This window comes from Convolutriloba macropyga, chromosome 8 (assembly GCF_964194025.1).
Source record: "Convolutriloba macropyga chromosome 8, txConMacr16.3, whole genome shotgun sequence".
Classification (NCBI taxonomy): Eukaryota; Metazoa; Xenacoelomorpha; order Acoela; family Convolutidae; genus Convolutriloba; species Convolutriloba macropyga.
Window position 1 is genome coordinate 48,000,833 of NC_134475.1, and position 22,019 is coordinate 48,022,851.

The 22,019-nt window shown below is 33.4% G+C and overlaps 1 protein-coding gene across 1 annotated transcript in view; it reads right to left on the reverse strand.

Moving 5' to 3' along the window:
* LOC142345082 (myoferlin-like) overlaps positions 1 to 22,019 on the reverse strand; it is a 133,834-nt gene that overhangs the window by 94,911 nt on the left and 16,904 nt on the right. The window contains exons 6-8 of the mRNA XM_075397165.1: positions 18,753 to 18,867; positions 15,298 to 15,419; positions 14,551 to 14,682 (exon numbers count right to left, since the gene is read on the reverse strand). Coding sequence (XP_075253280.1) covers positions 14,551 to 14,682; positions 15,298 to 15,419; positions 18,753 to 18,867 — 369 coding nt within the window. The remainder of the gene's footprint in view (positions 1 to 14,550; positions 14,683 to 15,297; positions 15,420 to 18,752; positions 18,868 to 22,019) is intronic.

Sequence of the window (22,019 nt, forward strand, 5' to 3'; positions counted from 1 at the left end):
AAACCACGAAAAACAAAATCTTTACTAGTTTTTTTCTGGTTACTCAATTCATTGCAAAGAGTTCTTCGGCTGCTGTGTTGAATAGCAACTAATACTATCAACTTGTCTCTAATAAGCACTATTGTAAAAATAAATTTTAAAAAAATCACAAAAAAAAATCAAAATTTCTTGGAATGAAAAACCAACAAATTGTCATAAGATTTTTCAAAATGTGTGGAGATGCATGGTTAGGTGTCATGTTGTAAAACGTAACAACACTACTCGCTCGTTTTGTAAAAAAAAACTGACAGAAAGGCAGTAAAAGAAACTTAAAAGTGCCGAAAAAATGTAAAATTTAGGTGAAAACTTTGAAATTGTACTATTTATACATCAAATGACAAGTAAAATTATCGAAAACACGGTAAAAGAAGGATGTGGTATCATCAACTAATTGCCAACGGGCTGTTCCGATGCTAAAAAAGAAGATGTTTGAGAAAAAATTTTTGAGAAAAACATTAAAAAACACGATTTTTTGCTGCTTTTTAACATATTAACAGTGACCTTTGACCCCAAAAAAGTGGGCTCCAAAAATAGTTGGGATGAAAAGGAGTGTTTCATTGGCATCCGCAGACAATGAGCTACAAAAACTCTCATCACACTCGTCAAATTTAGACAAATAATTAATGAGTTAATTAGCCCTTAATTAAGAGCTAATTAGCGCTTAATTAGCCAAATTACTAATTAACTAAAAAAAAATTTGAAATTTTTTTTGCAGATTTGTAATGCCCTCGTTATGCTTGACAAATTTGCTCATAAGCATCGAGGTCGAAAAACTGCTCCTTCACCGATTTCCAAAACATCTGGCCATTCATGTCCCATTAACATCTGGCATTAATTAGAACACCAACTACCTGATAAAAAAGAGTTAGAACCCCGTTTTTTGCAGTTTTGCAATCACCGGCGGCATCATGTGAAGTTCTATTCTGAGACCTGTCATCGAAAAATGCTTTTAAAGAAAAAACATGTGTAACTGTCATGTAATTGTCATGTTTTGACAATTTACGACTTGATTGACAGAAAAAACTAACTTTTTTTCTGATGATGATGGAGCAGTTTTTTCAACGGTGTCCTACGTTTCATGACGCCACAAGCATTTTTGATTCCCACAACTTTTGCGTAGCGTTGCTATAACATCCACTTTCAGACAGTAGTCAAACCACGCCCTCATGTGGGGTTTTATTCAAAAAGAACATGTTTAATTGCAAACCAATTACATTTTTTGCATTAAAAAAGTCATCGCATTCTGTCTGTCGGTTGCTCACTGACCTATTCTCACTGTATCTAGAGAAATAATTTGAAAAAAATTAGCTTTGAAATATAAAATTTTACAAAAATTCGAAAAAAAATAAGCCCGCCAAAACCGACCAATCAGGTTGCAGCATTTTAAAATTTCAAAATTGGCGCGCAAAACAATCCATGGTCTACGCTTCGGAAAAACCGAGAAACCATTTTCTGTTCTTTCGTTTCTCAAGTTGAATTGTTATTACTCAAGCTAAAGCTTTCGTTGCTACTCAAGTTAAAAATGGTGTACCCTTGCCGTTATTGCGATTCTTTACTCAGTACAGCTAGCAATCGGACTAGACATGAACATCATTTCCACCCGGATGAACTTGGTTTACCCACATACCAGTGTTCATTATGCGAATTTACTTCGCGAAAAATCTCGAATCTCGAGCAGCACATGAGGACCGAACACTCGCGATTCACCAACTGTTGCCGCAGTTGCCATCTTGAGTTTAATGACTCTCACTTGTATGCTCAGCATATGAACTCTGTGCACTCTCTACCCGTATTTGGCGACGAGTTTGAACCAAGAGATACGCCAACGGAAAGTGCGTTCAACGGCCTCTTGCGAACGTTTGAAACAACTGACGCAGATGAAGCACGTGATCTTGAAAACTTCATGCGTGCTCAAAAACCCAAAATCGATAGCCTCATAAATGAGCAGTTATGCCATGGGCCACAAAATGTTCAGTTGTGTGCAAAACTACAGCTGATAAAGCACCATAATGACCAGCCTGATAATGCAGAAGATGAGCACATCGAAATATACGCTAACTCACTTATGACTCCAGTCTACGCAAACGGTCTCACGATTGCAGCCTACTGGGGAATGGTCGAAAAAATGATGAGCGTATTAACGACATTTGCTTCGATGGGTAGTGGATGGGTACTGGAAAAAGTGCTGAAAGTGGATGTGAAATTCGCACGTTTCAGACCAATTCGTGGCTTGTCCTATATCGCACTGCCAACTAAAATTGCCAATTGTCGCGGTCTGCTCAACATTAGAAATCATGAAGACCAGCAGTGCTTCAGATATTGCTATGTAGCAGCATATCATCTACATCATGGAGTAAGTCTGGACAGAGTTGATCAGAACTACCAAACTGCCAAAACATCCCCGACCACTTACAATCAACCGGGAATTCATCAACCATTAGGTGAATTCGATATGCCTATGGGCTTTGAAGATATTCCCGAATTCGAAAAACTGAATGATGTTCAAGTTAATGTGTTTGGCTACGAAAACGGGCAATTTTTTCCTCTTAAAATTTCATCATACGAATTTGAATTTGTAATGGATCTACTTTTGTTGTATGATCACGATCATCACCACTATGTACTGATTACTCACCTTGTAAAAGTCGTTTGCTACGTAAGACGTATTGACTTTCGTTATTGTTATCGGATCTGTCGAAATTGCTTTTGGATATGTTGAGACGGCCTCGAAAGTTACAATGTGCACATGACTAACTGTGGCAACAACGCTCCCGCAGTTATTCACATGCCTTCAAGCGATCAAAATTCATACAAATTTACAAACCTCTCTGCAACTTGGTTCGTACCTTTGGTAATATATTTCGACTTTGAGTCATTTCTTAGACCCGTGTCAGGATGCAAAGGACCTAGTAGCAGAGCATTTACACAAGTAAAGGAGATTCATGAACCGTGTGGGTTTGCGATAACAGTAATTGATCACCACTCCAGCAAACCAATTTTTTACCAAGTTGACAGTTCTGAGGACTGTATGGCTAATTTTGTGAAAGTGGTACACAAGCTTGCAAGAGATATCCACAAGCAAAAGAGAAAATATCCGTTTTTCAAAGGTGACAGGCGAAGTTTGGACAAATCTCAAGCTACACAATGCTGGATTTGTGAGAAACCGTTTTCGGAAGTCGAAGACCCAGAAAACTCGATTGACTTAGACCATTGTCACTATAGTGGCAAATTTCTCGGGTGGGCGCATGAAAAGTGCAACCGAGCAAGGAGAAACATCAATTTCATTCCTGTCGTAGGTCATAACATACAAAATTATGACCTACACCACATTTGCCTAGCTCTGAACAACTGTGAACCAACAACGACCATCAGCGTCATACCAGCCACGGACGAAAAATACATATCTATGACCTTTGGTGTGCTCATTGACACATTTGTTAACGAAAAAGGGACAACGGTGAAGGTGTATGAACATCTACGGTTCATCGACTCCTTCAAAATGATGAATAGCTCACTTGAAAAACTCGTGGAAATACTCCCGGGGAATCAATTTGAAATAATGAAGTCAATGTTTCCGACGGTCTCGGGTGAAAATATTCAGCTGCTAAAACAGAAAGGCTACTATCCCTATTCGTATGAGTAGTCGTGCCAAGTTCTCTGACACACAACTACCACCACTAGGAAAGTGGGGAAACACCTTAGACGGTGGCAATGTGAATATTACAGAAAGTAATTTAGCTCATGCAAGCAGGATGTGGGAAATTCTTGGCTGTGGAACACTTCAAGATTACCACGACGCTTACTTAAAATTAGACTGCGCACTATTGGCCTGTGTCTGTGAATTTCACAGAGAATTGAGTTTTACTACCTATAAGTTGGACTGCATGCACTTTTTTACTTTACCCAATATGGCCAAAGAGGCTTCATTGAGGATCTGCAAAGCAAATGTCGAGTTATTGACAGAGCGAGAACATCTAGATATGATCGAGCCTGCAATCCGCGGTGGCGTCACCTCTGTCTACGAAAACCGACGCTTCATTGCTAATAACCAATACATTCCAAACTACAATAGCACAGAAGATCATCAATTCGGTTTCTGTGTTGATGCAAACAATTTATACGGAGGAGTGATGCAACTTGAAAAACTCCCCCTCTCAGAGTTCGCATTCAACACAGAAGTTACAATTCAAGAGGTCCTAGACACACCCGACAACGCCAGCGTGGGATATTTTGTGGAGGTCGATCTTTCATACCCACCAGGATTGCATGATGATCACCGGGATTTCCCCCTGGCCCCTACAAAGGACATTGTTGAAGAGGAGTGGTTGGGAGAATACCAACTTAATTTGAAAGAGCAACACAACCTGCCCACATCAAAAGTGAAGAAATTATTACAAACGTTTTTTGATAAGGAGAGATATGTGGTTCACTACAAATTGCTCAAACTGTATATTGAACCTGGACTTGTAATCAAAAAAGTGCATAGAGTACTGCAGTTTCGCCAAGAAAGCTGGCTATCACCATATATCACGTTAAACAGTGAAAAACGACAAGTCGCAGCTAATAAGTTTGAGGAGAATTTTTACAAGTTAATGAACAACGCTGTATACGGCAAGAACTGCGAATCTAAGCGACGCCGCAGTAAAATTACAATCACGCGTAACGCTGAACAAGTGCTGAACGTAGTGTCTAAGTTCGAGTTTGACCGCTACATGATATTCGGTGAAAACATGGCTGCTTTGACGACACGCCCAAAATCTATCTTTTGGAACACTCCAACTATTGTGGGAGCCACCATCTTAGATTTGGCGAAATATCACATGTATTATTTCCACTATCGGGTCATGCGTGCAGACTTCAACTGTCGCCTATTATATAGTGATACGGACAGCCTCTTATATTCTGTTCAAAGTCCGGACTTCTACAAGCAATTATCAAAAAAGCCGCAGTCAGTTCTGAGCCATTTCGATTTTTCAAACTACCCGTCTGATCATTTCTTGTTTAATGCCAGTAACAAGAAAGTAGTCCTTAAATTTAAGGATGAATTCGCCGGCGACTACATTACCGAATTCATCTGCCTAAAGCCAAAGCTTTACTCCATTCTGTCAACAAGTAAGTTTATTATCTTTGAAATCAATAGTATTAGTTTTACTATAAATATATATAGTTGGTTAGTAAACATCTGGAAGTTGTTAGTATGTATTGTTATTATATAGGGGGTTAGTAATCAAAATAGCGCCTATTTTTTCTCATTTTCTTTCCATCTTTTCAGGTTGTAGAAAACTCTCAGCAAAGGGAGTGACAAAGGCTGCGCAACAACATCTACGACATGCAGACTTTGTGAATACCCTGCTGTCAGGTAACAGTGTACGTGCAGAGAACACCCGGATTGTTTCTGACCACCACTCGTTGCGCACAGTAACTACAAACAAAATCTGCTTGTCAGCGTTTGATAATAAACGCTACATACTACCCGATGGCATAAAAACCCTCCCATTTGGCCACTATGAACTGGGCGATTATGCTATAGATGAAATAAATTGGAGCGACGACGATGTGGAGTGGGATTATGAAAATTCTGGCAATTTTAGTGACTTACAGCTAAGTTCGAGTCCTGAGTGGGATAACAGTTTCGTTGTGCCACAATCGTCTCCAGAAACCAACACCCAAAGCTCCAACACATGGCAGCCACCCGACCCTGGTTTTCTAGCTGCTGAATTGATAAACGATTCGGATATTGGGAGCAGTGATTTAGTTGATTTTGATGCAAGTTCGGATGAAAATTCCAGTCCCGATAACCCGTTTATTAATTTTGAAGCAGAGGAAGCCAGTGAAAGTGAACCAGAAGAACCAGTGTTTAAAACTGCAAGGCGTTATTAGACAGTGTAATTAAATTTAATAGTGCAGAAAAGCGCACGCAAAACTGTACAAGTCTTGATTTTGCATGGAGTTAAGTATTTGGTTTTAATTTAAATTGATTGAGTGTTTTGAAAGCGCTAAGACTACTGAGAAAGCGGCGAGAAAGAAAGATTGGAATAAAGCGGAAAGGAAAGGTTTTACATGTACAAACCATTCAATCCCTCCTAACCTAATTCCCACTCATGATCACTCCCTATATTCCCATGTTTAGTATCGCATGAATACCCCCCCGCTCTTAACGCTCTTATTATTTACTACTAAAGTGTCTGGTATAGTAACTGTCCCATTACTTAGCCACTTAAACAACAATTTTTTGAACTCCTGATGCTTTATATGTCGTCTCATATCAGTAACTAAGTGTCAATTTAAGATAAATCAGAGATTAAGAAACATTCTAAAAACATACGTTGCATTTGAACTTGCAACCTCAAAAATTATGATTTAGATTCAAAACCGCAAAATTTGAACTAGAAAACTGACTCTTTTGTCCAACGAAATCAAGACCAGACATTCTCCTGCAACGAAAAGCAAAATTAACAATAGACCAAAATTGACTAGAACTGTGATTTATAACATTTTTTGGTAAATGAAGGCGTATGATCCAAAGCGAAAAAAGGTTCCTCCTCATTTTCGAACAAACTTCCTTCATCTAAAATACTTTCCTATGAAATGTTCCAAAATGTTGAACTAGGGTTTTCCTCGACAACTCCTGGCTGTTGACAATGGTTGCTGAGCAGCCAGGAAACATTGAACTCTTTATACTAAACCTTTTTGTTCCGACCCCAACTATATACTCAAACGGGTTTTTTTTTGTTCAGTCAATTTTGGCCGATCGATATATTCGTCGTAGAGAAATGTGAGTGGTATCATTAAAAAGCTGGTGCAGCGTAGAATTGAAAATTAAAAAGTTTTTTTTTGATTTTCGTTTTTTTTTCGAGGAGTTATCGAGGATTGAAGTTTTGTGTGAACACGGGATATTTGTTCACTTTTAGTGTCATTTTTCTCAAAATTAAAAAATTTTCTATAAAAATAGTATTTCAAAATTAAATTTCAAGGCAAAAATGGATCAATTTTGTGTTCCTAATAGACTAAAGGCGATAACAAACACTAGTTCTGGTCTCATAGGGAAGTTCACTATCAAAAAAAATCGAATTCTAATTGAGAGCTCTTTTTTTATATAAAATTTTTCTCTTTTTTTGCTTTTTTTAAGTCAAATCGCTTTTTATATTGAGGTTCTATTAATGAAAACCTCCTTTACTTTCAAATGAAGCCCAATGAACAAAAACATCGTTTTCAAGGAATTGCTCATGTTTTTTTGGCTTCGATTCTGAGTTTTCGTAATTTTAAATGAAATTTTTAGTTTCTTTTTGAGGTTTTACTAATTTTTGGGAGTCCTATGGCATGGATTCATTGACTAACAGTGTAATATGTTCCACAATGATCATTAATTGAACATATCTAGTGCTTCGAGGGGACAGCTAATGGCTGTTAAGACTTAAAAATTAATTTTTCGATTTTTTTGAACATTAAAGAATCATAAACTTATTATCGTGAACTGTAAGTCAGTACAGGGGTGACAGCACCCCCCTCCTTCCTACTACAATTAAATTTAATCTGGTTAGCGATTTTATCTTCTAACTATTGGTTATAAGACTTCAATGGCACAAGATTTCAAAAAATTAAAAAAAAAATTGGATATTTTTGTATTATTGGTTACTTTTGAAATCTTTTCACATTATCCAAATATTGATATCTCCCATTGGCTTACAGCAGATGTTGAGTGGATCGCAGATATAAATTTCATAGAAAAATTTATGGTTTAAATGGCTTCGACACCTTCTCGCACTTTTCTTTTGAATTTTTGACTTTTGCCTGTTTTTGTTGTTGTTTTAATAGTCATAAGACTTATTGTGATCTCTTATTGATTACCTATGCATGGCAACAAATATGTACTCCCATGGGGGTATCTTTGGGCGTATTTATTGACTTCCGTGGAAAGCTATTGAAATAAATGGTTGTTAAGAATTTAAAAATAGTTTTTCGAAAAATTTTTTTTGAACACTAACAAATCTTTAACTTTTTCGTGAATTGTTAGTCAGTGTCAGTATTGACAGGACCCACTTGCTTTCTATTGCAACTAAAATTAACCCGGTTGGCGGTTTTATCTTCTAACTATTGGTTGCATGAATTCAATGACACAAGATTTCAATTCATTTTTTTTTTTCATTTTTTTTTGATATTTTTGTATTATCGGTTACTTTTGAACTGTTATCACATTATCCAAATAATTTACCCATTATCAGAAAATAATGTTAGCCCCATTGGCTTAGAGAGGACGTTCAATGCATCACAGATAAATCTTTCAGGGAAAAGCTAATGGTATAGTTGGCTTCGACACTTTCTTCTCGCATTTTTCTACTGAATTTTTGTTTTTGCCTGTTTTTGTTATTGTTTTCACAGTCATACGACTTATTGTGATAATTTCTTAATTATCTACGCATGACAAACAACCTTTGTTTCCCATTCAGTTATATCTGAGCGTAGTTATTGAGCTCCAGTGAAAGATTTTGAGTATAATGGCTGTTAAGAGTTTAGAAATAATTTTTCTAAAATTTTTTTTGAACTTTAACCAATCCTATTTTTTTTAACTCTTAGTCAATGTCAGTACTAAAAGAATTCGATTCCGTTACTCTGCAGCCAAAATTAATCTGGTTAGCGGTTTTATCTTCTACCTATTAGTTTTAAATCTTCAATGCCAAGAGATTTCTTAATTTTATAAAAAATTTTCGGGTAGTTTTATTTTATTTTTGGACCCTTTTGAAATTTTATCACATCAACCTACTGCTGATAGTCGCCATGTTTTAGGGAAGAAGTTCAACGGATCATAGATAAAGTTTTCAGAGAAAAGCTTACGAGTTGAATTGCTTCGACATTTTCTTCTGGCACTTTTCTACTGAATTTTTGGTTTTTGCCTGTCTCTGTTGCTGTTGTTTTCTTAGTCAATAACTTGTTGTAAGTTCTTATTGATAACATATGATTGGCGAACAAACTTGTTGTCCCATCGAGGCATAATTTAGCGTATTTACTGGCTTCCGTTGAAAGCCAATGAATTTAATGGCGTTGATAATACGTGTTTTCTCGAAAACTTCGTGGTTCTAATGTATTTGTTCAAATTTTTTCATTTTTTGAAATTATATTTATAAAAAAGAGAAATGTTTTTGCTCTTAAAAATAATAGAACATAGAAAAGTTTTTGTGAAAAGTTTATTTTTTTAATGCCTTCGACACTTTTCTCGCTCAATTTTTTCTTGAATTTGCTGTTTTTGTTCTTTAGGTAGCTGTAAATTGATGGCAGGTCTCATAGGCTTGTAATTAGGGATTGAATGATTGATGTTACCCGAAGCAGTCAATTTACAGCGAATAGTCTTAAAGTTTATGATAAACATTTTGAAAAATTTTTCCAACTTTTCAGTTTTTGTTGTTCTTTTCGTCAAATTGTAACTTATTTTCATCAATGAGAGGTCCCATTCAATTTTTTGTATTTCAAGAAATAACATATCTGTTGATATTATTTTTCACTAATAATTTGTTTGTTGGACAATATGCGTTTTTCTGAACGTTTATTGAGTGGCCAATTTTTGTGTTTCTTTTTCTCTTCTTTCCGAACAATCGCGTAATAAAAGATCCCAATGGTTTTAAAATATGGCCCAGGTAAACTTATTTAATCTGTCAGTGTAAATCCTTCAACTGAATCATTAAAAATAACAGTTGAAATAAAAATACATATTATTCACATGATAGCTAATGGTTTTAATGGTAGCAATAGTTTGTGTTTTCGCAAATCGTTTGTAATTTTTTGATTTTCTTTTGTGTTCGTTTCTATGGCTTATACAAACCAAAGACAGGTCTTTTCACTTTTGTAATAACTTATTAGTAATTTATCAAGGATTATTTAGTTAAAAGCTAATGATTTTTAAGATTTTTGAAAGTTCTTGGTGTAAAAAATGTTGATTAATTTATAAGTTTAGCCCCACTGTTCGTTCTTTTTGTCGGCTTGTTACCTAGTCTCATTAAGAAAACTCTCCATCTGGTTTATAGTTAGAAAAAATTAAATTTGTGTAGTTAAACTTTTGTCTGACTGCTTTTTGACGTTGTTACTAGGTGCTTTTAAATTTAGACATTCCGTTTTTGCCGTGAAATTTTTGTTTTTGCTAATTTTGCCGTTTGTTTTATTTGTCGCGTAATCTCTTTAATGTCAGATCATGTTGGCGCTGTAACGAGTCATGGCATTATGTAATTCAATTAGTAGATAGGTTGTGTAACGATTGTTTTAAACTCAAACATCTATTTTTGTTATCTCTTCATTTGGTCACAATTTAGTCAAAAATGTAGATGAGCTCGGGTCGGAATATCATGTGCGAACGCACATTAACGAGCCGCCTTGTCTAATCTAGTGTACCAATAACAAGTTGCAACCAGGACAATTGTAAGGTCAACTGGAGAGTCGTTAAGTTAAAAACGAATTAAGGCACGCTTGTTCGCTCCGTTTGATTCCGGTCTCGATGCGTTGTTTTCTCCGTAATTTTTAACTGACATTTCTTCCGGTTTTGCGCAACGTGAGTTATTGCATATTTCCCCTCTTTAGGATTCAATCAGGTTTTACAATTTCAATTAGTTGGAGAGAAAACGTCACAAGAAAGTTACAAAAACAGCAATTCAGAGAAGGATAAAAAATCCATTGACACCCCTTGTGCCAGCAGCATGTTGCATATGATCTTCCAGCCTCCGGAACTATGACCTTGATTCAAAACCGCCAAATCACAACGAGGAATTTTGATTATTTTGTCCAAGGAAAACGTGACAAAACGTTCTCCTGTAACGAAAAGCATCTAAAACATTAGATCTAAATAGACTAAAATAGTGCTTTGTAACCATTTAACTATCAACGATTTTATTCTAAGAGAAAATCTATCGATATAACTATGAGTACGTTTGAGCAGTTCATAATATCAATAATAAAAATGGATTTAAACTACATAGTATCGATTGAAGATGATTAAAGTTGATTCATTTGAGATACTGTTAGTTCTACTGAGTCATCCCAAATCAATCAACTAATTACTCTGATTAAAGAAATTACAGAATTACTCTGAGAATATATTCTGATTAAATTGTGAAATATTTTAAAATCGATTTAATTCTTTTCGATGTCGGTAAAAGCAATTTTCTAAAAAACATAAACTTCAAATGGGAAAATTTTAAAACAAAATGATTTTTTCTATAATAATTATTTGTGCATAAATTGCTCATATTACGAAGACTATATTATTTTAGTATCTTCCATGTCGGAGTAAAATTTGGAGCCAAATTTAGTTCTCATTAAAAGTCATCTAAATCAACCTTAAAAGCAGCCACTGCAATTTTTCTGCAGGTTGAAGCAGGCCGAATTTGTTTTTTTTTTAAACCGATCAACATTGGTTGAGCTTACTGCTCTGTTGAAAACACTTTGGTGCCTAAACAATAGAAGTTAAAAACTTCCTGAACCAAAAAAAAACTTGAAATTTTAAACAAAAAATTTGCGCGTTTTCTCCTTAGTAGCAGAAAATGATTAAAAGTGTAGTAAATGGCAGAAACCTTCACAGGAATGGCGCTAATCTTAAAGAATTACCGCTGAATTTCTTTTGTTTCAGCGCTAATTCAGCGCAATCAACGCTTAATTTTGAGAGGCTAATGCGCTGAAAACTTTTTTTATATTTAGCACGAATTCATCCGCAGCATTAATTTAGCATGGATTTATCCGCAATAAAATAAATGCTTAGCGGCTTTCCCCGCTCACATGAGAAAAATTTATTACTGCAAATTTTTTATTTGAATTCAGCTTGAAAAAAAAAAGAATTTTAAAGTATAAAGGAACAAGGCGACTCGGTTATGTGCGATCGCACATAAGGTTCCGACCCCGCTCATCCACAATTTTGGCATGATTGTCTACCAAATGAGGAACATAGAAAAACTCAGAAATTCAAGTACGTTTAAAAAAAATGGTGTATGAAAGAAAACATAGCCTCGAAAGCAATTAACTCAGTGGTGGAGTAAAAATGGTGCATTAGATTGATAGTATGTGCAAAAATTAAGAAAGCGAGTCAAGACGAACAGCAAAATCAAACAACAACAGCAAAAATTCATTACATCAAAAACTTCATATCCGGTTTAAAAAACAAAATTTTATAACAAAGTCAAAATAGCGTAAGATAAAACTGATATTAATCAAAATAACTTGTAATTCACCAGAAAAGATATGGGAGAAGTCAATTAAAAGGCTTGGTACCAATTAGACAATAAACAACAAAAACAGTAAAGTTGAAAAATTCGCTTAATTTTTTTAAATCAATTAACTTCAAAGTAATGAAAACCATTAAAAATCAATGAAAATATCCCATAGGTGAACAATTACCAATGCTTCTATGAAAGGGATTAAGAATTGTTGATATTCAACTTTTAATGCGGTTACAAAAAGAACAACAAATAGACAACGAACAAAAAATCAATTAAAACTTGGCAGAAAAAGCTTTCAAAACCGTAAAGCCATTCCATCAAAATATGTTCCATTACACTTTTTGCGAGCACCGATACTGTATTATGTGACCTCTCATAAATGATGCTAAATAGCAAGTAGACAAAAATGAAAAAAATGCTAAATTAAGTAACACTTTAATTTTTTTTCGAAAAAAAAATTTCAAGGACATGAACGCCATTTATTGCAGAACGAAAAAAAAAAAGTTTTTGTCTATTCTTCCAAAGGAAGCCCTTGAGAATTGCAATTATCCTGAATATGTCTTACGTCTGCAAAAAGAACGTCAAACATGACAAAAATCGAAAAATAGTTTACTTTATTTTCCGTGTCGAAGCCAGTTAAGTCAATGAATTCTTACAAAATATTAGGTTGTGTGACACCAATCTCTTCTGAAACCTTCCTTTGCAACAAATTTGACACATTTATCGTGTAATTAACGAGACTAGATAACAAACAGACAATAAAAGGAACAGAATTGTGAAGTTTAAAAGTGTTGTTTTTTTGTAAGATTGGAAAACAATTGTTTTCAGAGTCATGAAAGCCATCAGCTATCTACCAATATCAGAATATTGGCTAATCAATTCTTCTATTAAATACCAATGAAACCAGCTCAATGAACAGGAAATTTCATACGACTAAAAAGACAAAGTAAAACCGACAGTTAACGAAAAAATTTTAAAAAAATTCAAATAAGTTCTTCGAGAAAGTAGTGTCGAAGACTTTAAAATCATAATCTATATCTTAAAGGATTTTAAGATTATCAATTTTGTCTTATTTTGGAAGTCAATAATTTTACATGTGAACTGTTAATAACGTGATAATGTGACAAAACTAGAAAACGTGAAAAATGGGCAAAAACATTTAAGTTAAAAAAGAATGTGAATTCTAGTAGTATCAAAGCCAGAAAACCATAACTTAAGGCGTAAAACCGCAATAGACATTGAATTTGATTTCAATAGAAAGAAAAATCATTCTCTCATTGCAGGCAATAAGCTACAAGTTGACCAAATTAAGAGAAAAATGGAGCTAAATTTCAATGAGTCATTATTTACTTAAAAAATAAAATACTTTTAAAAGTATTTTAAAAGGACCATAAAAGGACCAGAAGCTTTCAAGTAATGAACTATATGCAAAAATGTGGAGCTAATTTGGAAGCCAATTGGATCTATCATTAGTGAGCTTTAGTTTGAAATGTTCTGTTATTTAATTAATGTAGAAAAGATCAAATTTTTTTAATAAAAAAGATCGACAGTTTACAATCCGAAATATTTTTGGATTATTCCATTTCAAGATTCGTCCAAACTAGCCCTGCTAATGCTATTTGGTCGTAAGGAACACTTAATTATTCGAATGTTATAGATATTGATATTTTGTTAGTTAAAAAATCAAAAATAAATGCTGCGTTTTTGATAATCAACGAATAAATTTAGCAAAAAACGGCAAAGTTTTTATTACAGAGCATTTTCAGCAAAATTTGAAGGAAAAAAGCCCCTTTTTGAGTCTATAAAGATTGTGTTAGTGGTGTTTGGGTCTGTAATTCCTGTAATATTAATCAAACTGGACTAAAAAAAATTATTTCGTGCTGTTTTTGATGAAAAAGTTAATTTTGAAATATTTAGCCAGCTTTTTTCGACAAAAAAATTAATAAAAGTAACTTACAATGTTTTTTTCTCTTTACAAATAAAGATCAACAACTTTTTTTTAAAAAAATAACAAATTTAAGCAAAATTGGCGAAGTTTTATTCAAAAATTCCGGAAAATGTGAATAAAATCTCACCGGAATTCACTCTATTTTCTCAAAATTCAAACCTCGATAACTTCCTGTAAAAAACGAAAATTAAAAAAATCTTTTTAATTCCATATTCTACGCTGGACAAGCTTTCTGGTGATACCAGTCTCAACTCTCTACGACGAATATATCGATCGGCCAAAATTCACGGAACAAAAAAAAACCCATTTGAGTATATAGTTCCTTCCCCCTCAAGAGGGGTCGGAACAATAATTAGCGAAAAGAAGGCTTACCTCATTCCAATTTGGTTCAGCTGAGTTCTTCTTGACCTTGGTTGACCTCTGGTCTTTTCCGAGGCTGACCTTGCATACTGAATTGATGTCTCCTCCGGGCAACTGTCTCGCCTGGTAGATCTTGATACGGATCTGCAGAATCGACATGTTTTAACAATTTTAACTGAATAAATGCGACAGTCTTTCTTCGCACGTAAGAACTGCTTTTCAATTGTGTTCCAATATATTGTTCAAATATCTTGAGCAACTTTAAAAACTGGTAATTTCATATGAACAGATCATATTAAGGTCGTTGTTGTTTCAAAAACCATTTTCCACTTTTTTTGATGTTTTTGCATAGAGCGCAGGATACCTGAGCCAGCAAAGTTTGCTTATAATTTTTTTTATTTAATTTAGCTTATATAAAATTCAGGGTGGTGTTCAAGCAAGCTGATAGGCAAGCAAGCCGAATTTTGAAAATGAGGTCAAGTGTGGTACCCGTATTATAAGTTGTCCCATTATAAGTTACTACAGCTTATTTTACGCTAACCAAACTTCAATTGTTTCGTAGTTTGTACCAAAAATTGGTTGAAATGGTCAAAATGTATAAAATGTAGATAAAATAGTAGGAAACCAGTAGTCACTACAAATTGCCCAATTAAGCTAAAGTTAATCATGAGCAAAAATTAATTACGAATCTCATTAATACTTGGTTTAAAAAAAGTCACGTGTTCACCCTAAGTACGCCGACTGATTTCTGTTCAATACCTGCATGTCTTGTGGTTTGTCAGAAAGTGCCTTTCGCGTTTTGTTTTTGATCTGGGCCCTCCTGGCCGCCGCCTCCTCCTCCCCCATCAGATCCTCGACATCTGTGGCCAGACCCTCCGAAGCTGAAGCATCCTCCACAATGGTAACACTTTTAGTGGCACTTTTGGCATCACTATTACCATTCTCTTCTTCTTTATTACCCTTTCTCAGTCTCAAAATCATTATTTAAAAGAATTCTCCAGACGATTTTGGTAATTTTTGAATGTAAAATAAACAATTTAGTCAATAAGTAATACTATAACAATTTCCACTTCTTTATGATTCTTCCCAGACTCAACTTCATTATTGCAGTAAGAGTTATTGGGAAAAAAATTAGTAATTTTCGAATAAGATGTTATAAATAAAATCCAAAACAACTATGCAATCAGCAAGTATGTGTTACAAATTCCTACTCCGTTACAACTCTGCTTTAGTTTCACTTTCATCATTGCGAAGACCCATTTATAGGGTTTCATTAAATTTTTTCAATGTTTAAAATGAGCAACAACAACTGCGTTAAATTTCATTATCTATTTAATAACAATTGAAATCTTGCTACAGTCTTCATGTTCAACACTCATTTTCTGCTACAGGTTCATTCTTCGAAAAATTTTGGAAAAAATATTGAGCCTTAAAAAATAATCAATTGAGATCTTTCGCGTTTTGTTAATGTATATTCTCTTTCGAATAGTTAACTGGGAACATTTCGTATGTTAACTTTATAAACGTAATGAATTGAATTTTGTAGAGAGAATTCAATTGATGAAAACAAATTGGTCAGCCACCAGTGGTAGCTGAAACTATTAGCATTGGACTAAAAAAACAGACGGAATAAAACAAATACAATACATATATACTGTATAGATATCAACACAGCTTTGCACGTTCAAGTCAGGCTACAACGCACAGAAGTGAACTTTAAAAAATGACATGGGATCAATAACTCTTTATAAGTTCACATAGGTTTGAAATAATTAGGGTAGAAAGGAAAATGATATTCGCACCTAAGTTGCATAACCCAGTTGAATGTGAAAGATTGTATTGCATGGCTCTGCAGGAAAGACTTTCCATAACTATACATCGTATTACTAGATCAGCAATCATATTGCAAAAATCTCGAAAAGCAACTATTGGTCTTGCAATTTTGTAATTTTCCCGAGTAGTACACGTGCTGCGAAATCAACTTACTCTAAAATTTACTCTAGTAATATCAGAGTAAATTTATAGCGAGGCGTAAACAGCCTCCTTAATGCAAAGAGCCAATTTCCAGCAAGACAAATTTGTGTCTTTATAACAAATTCTCTAAGAAAACATCGACAGTGTAACATCACTTTACTATTTTGAGAAAAACAAAAAAGAAAGAAAAGTATTTTATAACTCAAAAAAATTAAGCTTGAAAAATATTGAAAATGTACGAAAACATTAAGATGATTTTTTTTGGTTTGCTAACAAGCCAGCCCAAATGAAAAAGTATGATTTAGACGCTTTAAGTTAGATCTGAATTACAACCACCGCTAAAAACTATTGAATTTGTTCCAAAACAAATCCAAATCTTGATTCTTGAAACATCAGCAACAAGTATCAACCGGTGAAGATTATTTTGCTGCTGGTGAAAATGTTTATTGTGTTAATCAGATTTATTTTCAGAAAAAATTATTTACAATATAAACATTCAGAGATGTCCCAGGAAATCATACAGAAGACTTTAACGAATCAGGACCTCTCAAATTTTTAGAAATATTTTTGATTGCTAGAAAGTTTTTCCTAATTTGCATCAGTAATAATCTACAAGCCCCCTCCTTTCCCTTTGGGGGCTTGTCAATTACAAGGAAGGTTAGCGTTCCATGAATTTATGGATAAGATCATTTTTGTTACTTTTTACTGGAACTGGGTTGCAGTAGCTGACGTTCATGTAAAAAAAGACAGAACTCACATATTCGATACTTTATTGTAGGAAAAATTAACGCTTAAAATCATTAATTCACAAATTGAATAATTAGTAATGTTAACAATTAATTTTTCTATGTTGAAATCGTTCTCTGCTTTTGAATGATAAAAAAAAAATCAAAAAGTATCCACTAGAAAAAAATTGTTTTTATAAACGTTTCATATCCGGGTTAAGCATTTCACTCTTATATCAAGCGTGATTTGATAAATATCAGCAAAAATTTCAACGGGTAAAATAATAGCAAACATCACTAAAAGACAAATCTGCTTGTAGTGAACTTCAGTCAGATCTGTGACAAAATTTTACCAAAATTAACATTCAGAGGTATCGCGGAAAACAATCCGAAATACCTTAACAAATCAACGGTTTTCCTCTAAAAATCGTTAAACTTAGTTTTGATAGCCAGAGAGTTTCTTGAAATTGCATTATTATTTATATTGAGAACGAAGAAAACAGTCGCAGAAAAGGTGACAAATTTTGTGTAAAATTACCAAAAGATAAATAGTTTAAATTATTTCAATTCTATTTATTGCAATCGGATACAAGAAACTTTTTTGAAAGTTTTTTTCGAAAATTTTGTTTATACATACATACATACATATATATATAATATATATATATATATATATATATATATATATATATACATAAATATATATATATATATATATATATATATATATATATATATATATATATGCATTTATGAATATACACACATATATATATATATATATATATATATATATATATATATATATATATATATATATTATATTTATGATTTTCAAGAATGATTTTATGATACTCAACATCATTATAAAATTTGTTTTATATATATATATATATATATATATATATATATATATATATATATGCATATATATATATATATATATATATATATATATATATATATATAATAATTATGATTTTCAAGAATGATTTTATGATACTCAACATCATTGCTCGAGTGGTCTAACTAACAGCTTTAGAAGCATTTTGTTAATAAAACCTTCCCCGACACGATATAACAAATTTTGATAGGGGTTAGCATGGAGAAAAAAATTTCGATTTCAACAAATGTGTTGAATACATCGCCGATTTGTTTTGCGGACGAAATGTACAAAAAATTTAGTGTACAAAAAAAAATTTCGACTGCCTTAACCGTTTTAAATTTTTTCCACAACTCAGTAGCATTTTCAGTAATTCTTGATTTAATACGAAACATTTTTCCTGCATCTAATTTTGACAGAAACATTAATGGACGCGCTGATATTTAACATTAACTTTTAATAAAAGAAAGTAGGCGCTTTATACATTATATTCGATGAACTATCAATCCATCGAGACAATCAGAAATTTTCCAGAGTTTTTTGAAAAAAAATGGTTAACCTATTCATATATAGCATATATATGGTAAATTCTGGACCAGTTCAACTTTCGTTAGTTTGCTCTGAAAACCTACCGTCGCTGTCGTATCCAGAGGTGTCTAAGGAATCGGCGTCTCCGGCTCCACTGGCGCTGTCTCCCCCTCCTTTCCCTTTGGGGGGCTTGTAGATTACAAGAAACGTTATCGTTCCCTGAAATTAAGTTTTAATTCATATTTGTAACATTCTTACTGGAACTGAGTGACAAGAGTTGACGTCTTCATGTACAAAACAGGTCAACATTATTTAATACTTTATTGTGGAAAAAATTAACGTCTAAAATCATCAAATAACAAGAATAACAACTAAGAAAATTAACAATTAATTTTCTATACTGAATTTGTTCTCTACTATTGAATGTTTAAACATGAAGAAATCAACTAACATATACTGAAAAAAAAAATTCGATATAAAAGTTTATTTCCAGGTGAATTTTTTTCCTATTGGCAAGTATGATTTGATAATCGATGCCTAGATTTCGATTTTATATTGTGCAATTATTGCGGACAGGTTCTCACTGACACATTACAACATACAATTAGCGATGATAATGATAATCAAAACTGAAGCACCTCTAATGAAAACATAAAGGTCATCACCTGTAGTTTACGAGGCCGTTTTTTCTTTTTCTTCAACGAAAACAACAGCATGGCTATCATCAACTATATTAGAATTCCGCCTCGACGATTAATCATAATGGAAAATTAAGATGTTTGAAGACTAATGTTGAGTAAAAAAGTACATGCAAATGTACAGTTATATTCAATAATAAATCTCAAAAAAATCAAAAATTCAGATATCGAATAGGTTATAAATTGCAGTTTAGTTCGTATTTGATGTTTAAATTATTATTATCTACCATAAAGAAAAGGGGCAAAGATTGTGCGCATGGACACTACATCACGAATGGTCTCCAGTTCTGATCGGACTTTATTTCTGCAATACTGATTTTCATTTGTAGCTCAATTGCATCAAAAACTAACATGCCAACTAACTTGCACAAACAAAAAATTTCCCGGTGAGTCTTTTTACGTTTCAATGGGAGTTCAGAATTTAGAATTATTTTGCATCCTTTTCCAATTTAATTTTGAATTAATTCAATTTTATATCTTGAATGAACGGAACAAGACAGATCTTTAAACAAAATTTGCACCAAGAACCGTCCTTAGGTCTTAGTTGAACTTTGTGGCAAAAGGGAATTTTCAGTTACTTAATAGTTGCCAATATTTGATATTGCTGGGATTTTCGCTGCACAAAAGTAAGAGTGAGAAGATTTCTGGATTTTCTGGTTTTCCGAACCCTTTTAGAGAATTTTGTTTTCTAGACAGCATCAGAGAGACAGAGGACTGAACTTTCAATCTTTGGCGCGAGCAACATTAAACAAACACCAACCCAGAGTGTCCATCCGGTATTTTTTCTCAAACATGGAAAACTAAGGCAAGGTACACCAGATAGGACGACTCTGCCAAACAATTAATAGAATTGCCTAAACAGATGACCCTTTTTCTTAAAATTTAATGAAATCTAATTGAAATTTATATAACGTTCTGTAATCAGATCTGAAAACTTTCTGTAATTAGATGAAAACTAGAGATGCATAAGTGTTTGCGGAAAATTGATGGTTATTATTTGTAGTGCGTGTTTTTAAATTGACAACTAAATTTAGCTTCCGGAATTGTATTGTTGTTAGATAATTTGTTTCCGGCTTCTGTGGATTAAAAACGTCTTGCAAGCCAGGTACAAGACCAGAGATAATTCAAAAAGGCACAATCTCAAATGAAAAAGTCGCAAAAAATTTTTGTTAACCAAATATGATTGCCCTTTTGTTGATTTACTGTTGCATCAAAAACTAACATGCCAACTAACTTGCCCAAACAAAAAATTTCCCGGTGAGTCTTTTTACGTTTCAATGGGAGTTCAGAACTTAGAATTATTTTGCATCCTTTTTCAATTTAATTTTGAATTAATTCAATTTTATATCTTGAATGAACGGAACAAGACAGATCTTTAAACAAAATTTGCACCAAGATCCGTCCTTAGGTCTTAGTTGAACTTTGTGGCAAAAGGGAATTTTCAGTTACTTAATAGATGCCAATATTTGATATTGCTGGGATTTTCGCTGCACAAAAGTAAGAGTGAGAAGATTTCCGGATTTTCCGAACCCTTTTAGAGAAGTTTGTTTTCTAGACAGCATCAGAGAGACAGAGGACTGAACATTCAATCTTTGGCGCGAGCAACATTAAACAAAACACCAACCCAGAGTGTCCATCCGGTATTTTTTCTCAAACATGGAAAACTAAGGCAAGGTACACCAGATAGGACGACTCTGCCAAACAATTAATAGAATTGTCTAAATAGATGACCCTTTCTCTTAAAATATAATGAAATCTAATTGAAATTTATATAACGTTCTGTAATCAGATCTGAAAACTTTCTGTAATTAGATGAAAACTAGAGATGCATAAGTGTTTGCGGAAAATTGATGGTTATTATTTGTAGTGCGTGTTTTTAAATTGACAACTCAATTTAGCTTCCGGAATTGTATTGTTGTTAGATAATTTGTTTCCGGCTTCTGTGGATTAAAAACGTCTTGCAAGCCAGGTACAAGACCAGAGATAATTCAAAAAGGCACAATCTCAAATAAAAAAGTCGCAAAAAATTTTTGTTAACCAAACAAAATGATTTCTCGATTTTCTGGTATTCCGAACCCTTTAATAAATTTAAAGCTGATATATCTATGGGAAAAACAATTTCAATGCTCTCCTTTATGCATTGATCTCGAAGAAGTTTTTTTGAACATGTATTTTTAGATTTAAGACAGTGTTTCATTTCTTAAACACTAAATCATAACTAAATTAATAAATTTTAATAAACATCCCTCTCCTGAACTTTGGAATAGTATTTTTGTTTGAAAAAGAATATTGCAATCCAAAAGATGCACAGTTGTGGTGCTTTTTATTAAAACGCAAGAAGGGAAAATTTGAGGCCCAGAGTTTTCTTAATTAAATTACTTGCTTCTGCTTTTTTGTTGGATAATGATGTTTAATGTCGCAATAAATTTAGGTCTCAATTTTTTTAAAGAGAAATGTTTGCTTCTTCACAGTTCTAGACAGACCTGACGGAAGAAAAGAGACAATTTTAAACAAAGTTTGAACCAAGAAACGTTCTCAGGTCTTAGGTTAACCTTGTGGCAAAAAGAAGTATTCATATACGTAATAGTTGCCCCTATTTGATATTGCTGGGATTTTCGCTGCATAAAAGTAAGAGTAATAAGATTTCTCGATTTTCTGGTTTTCCGAACCCTT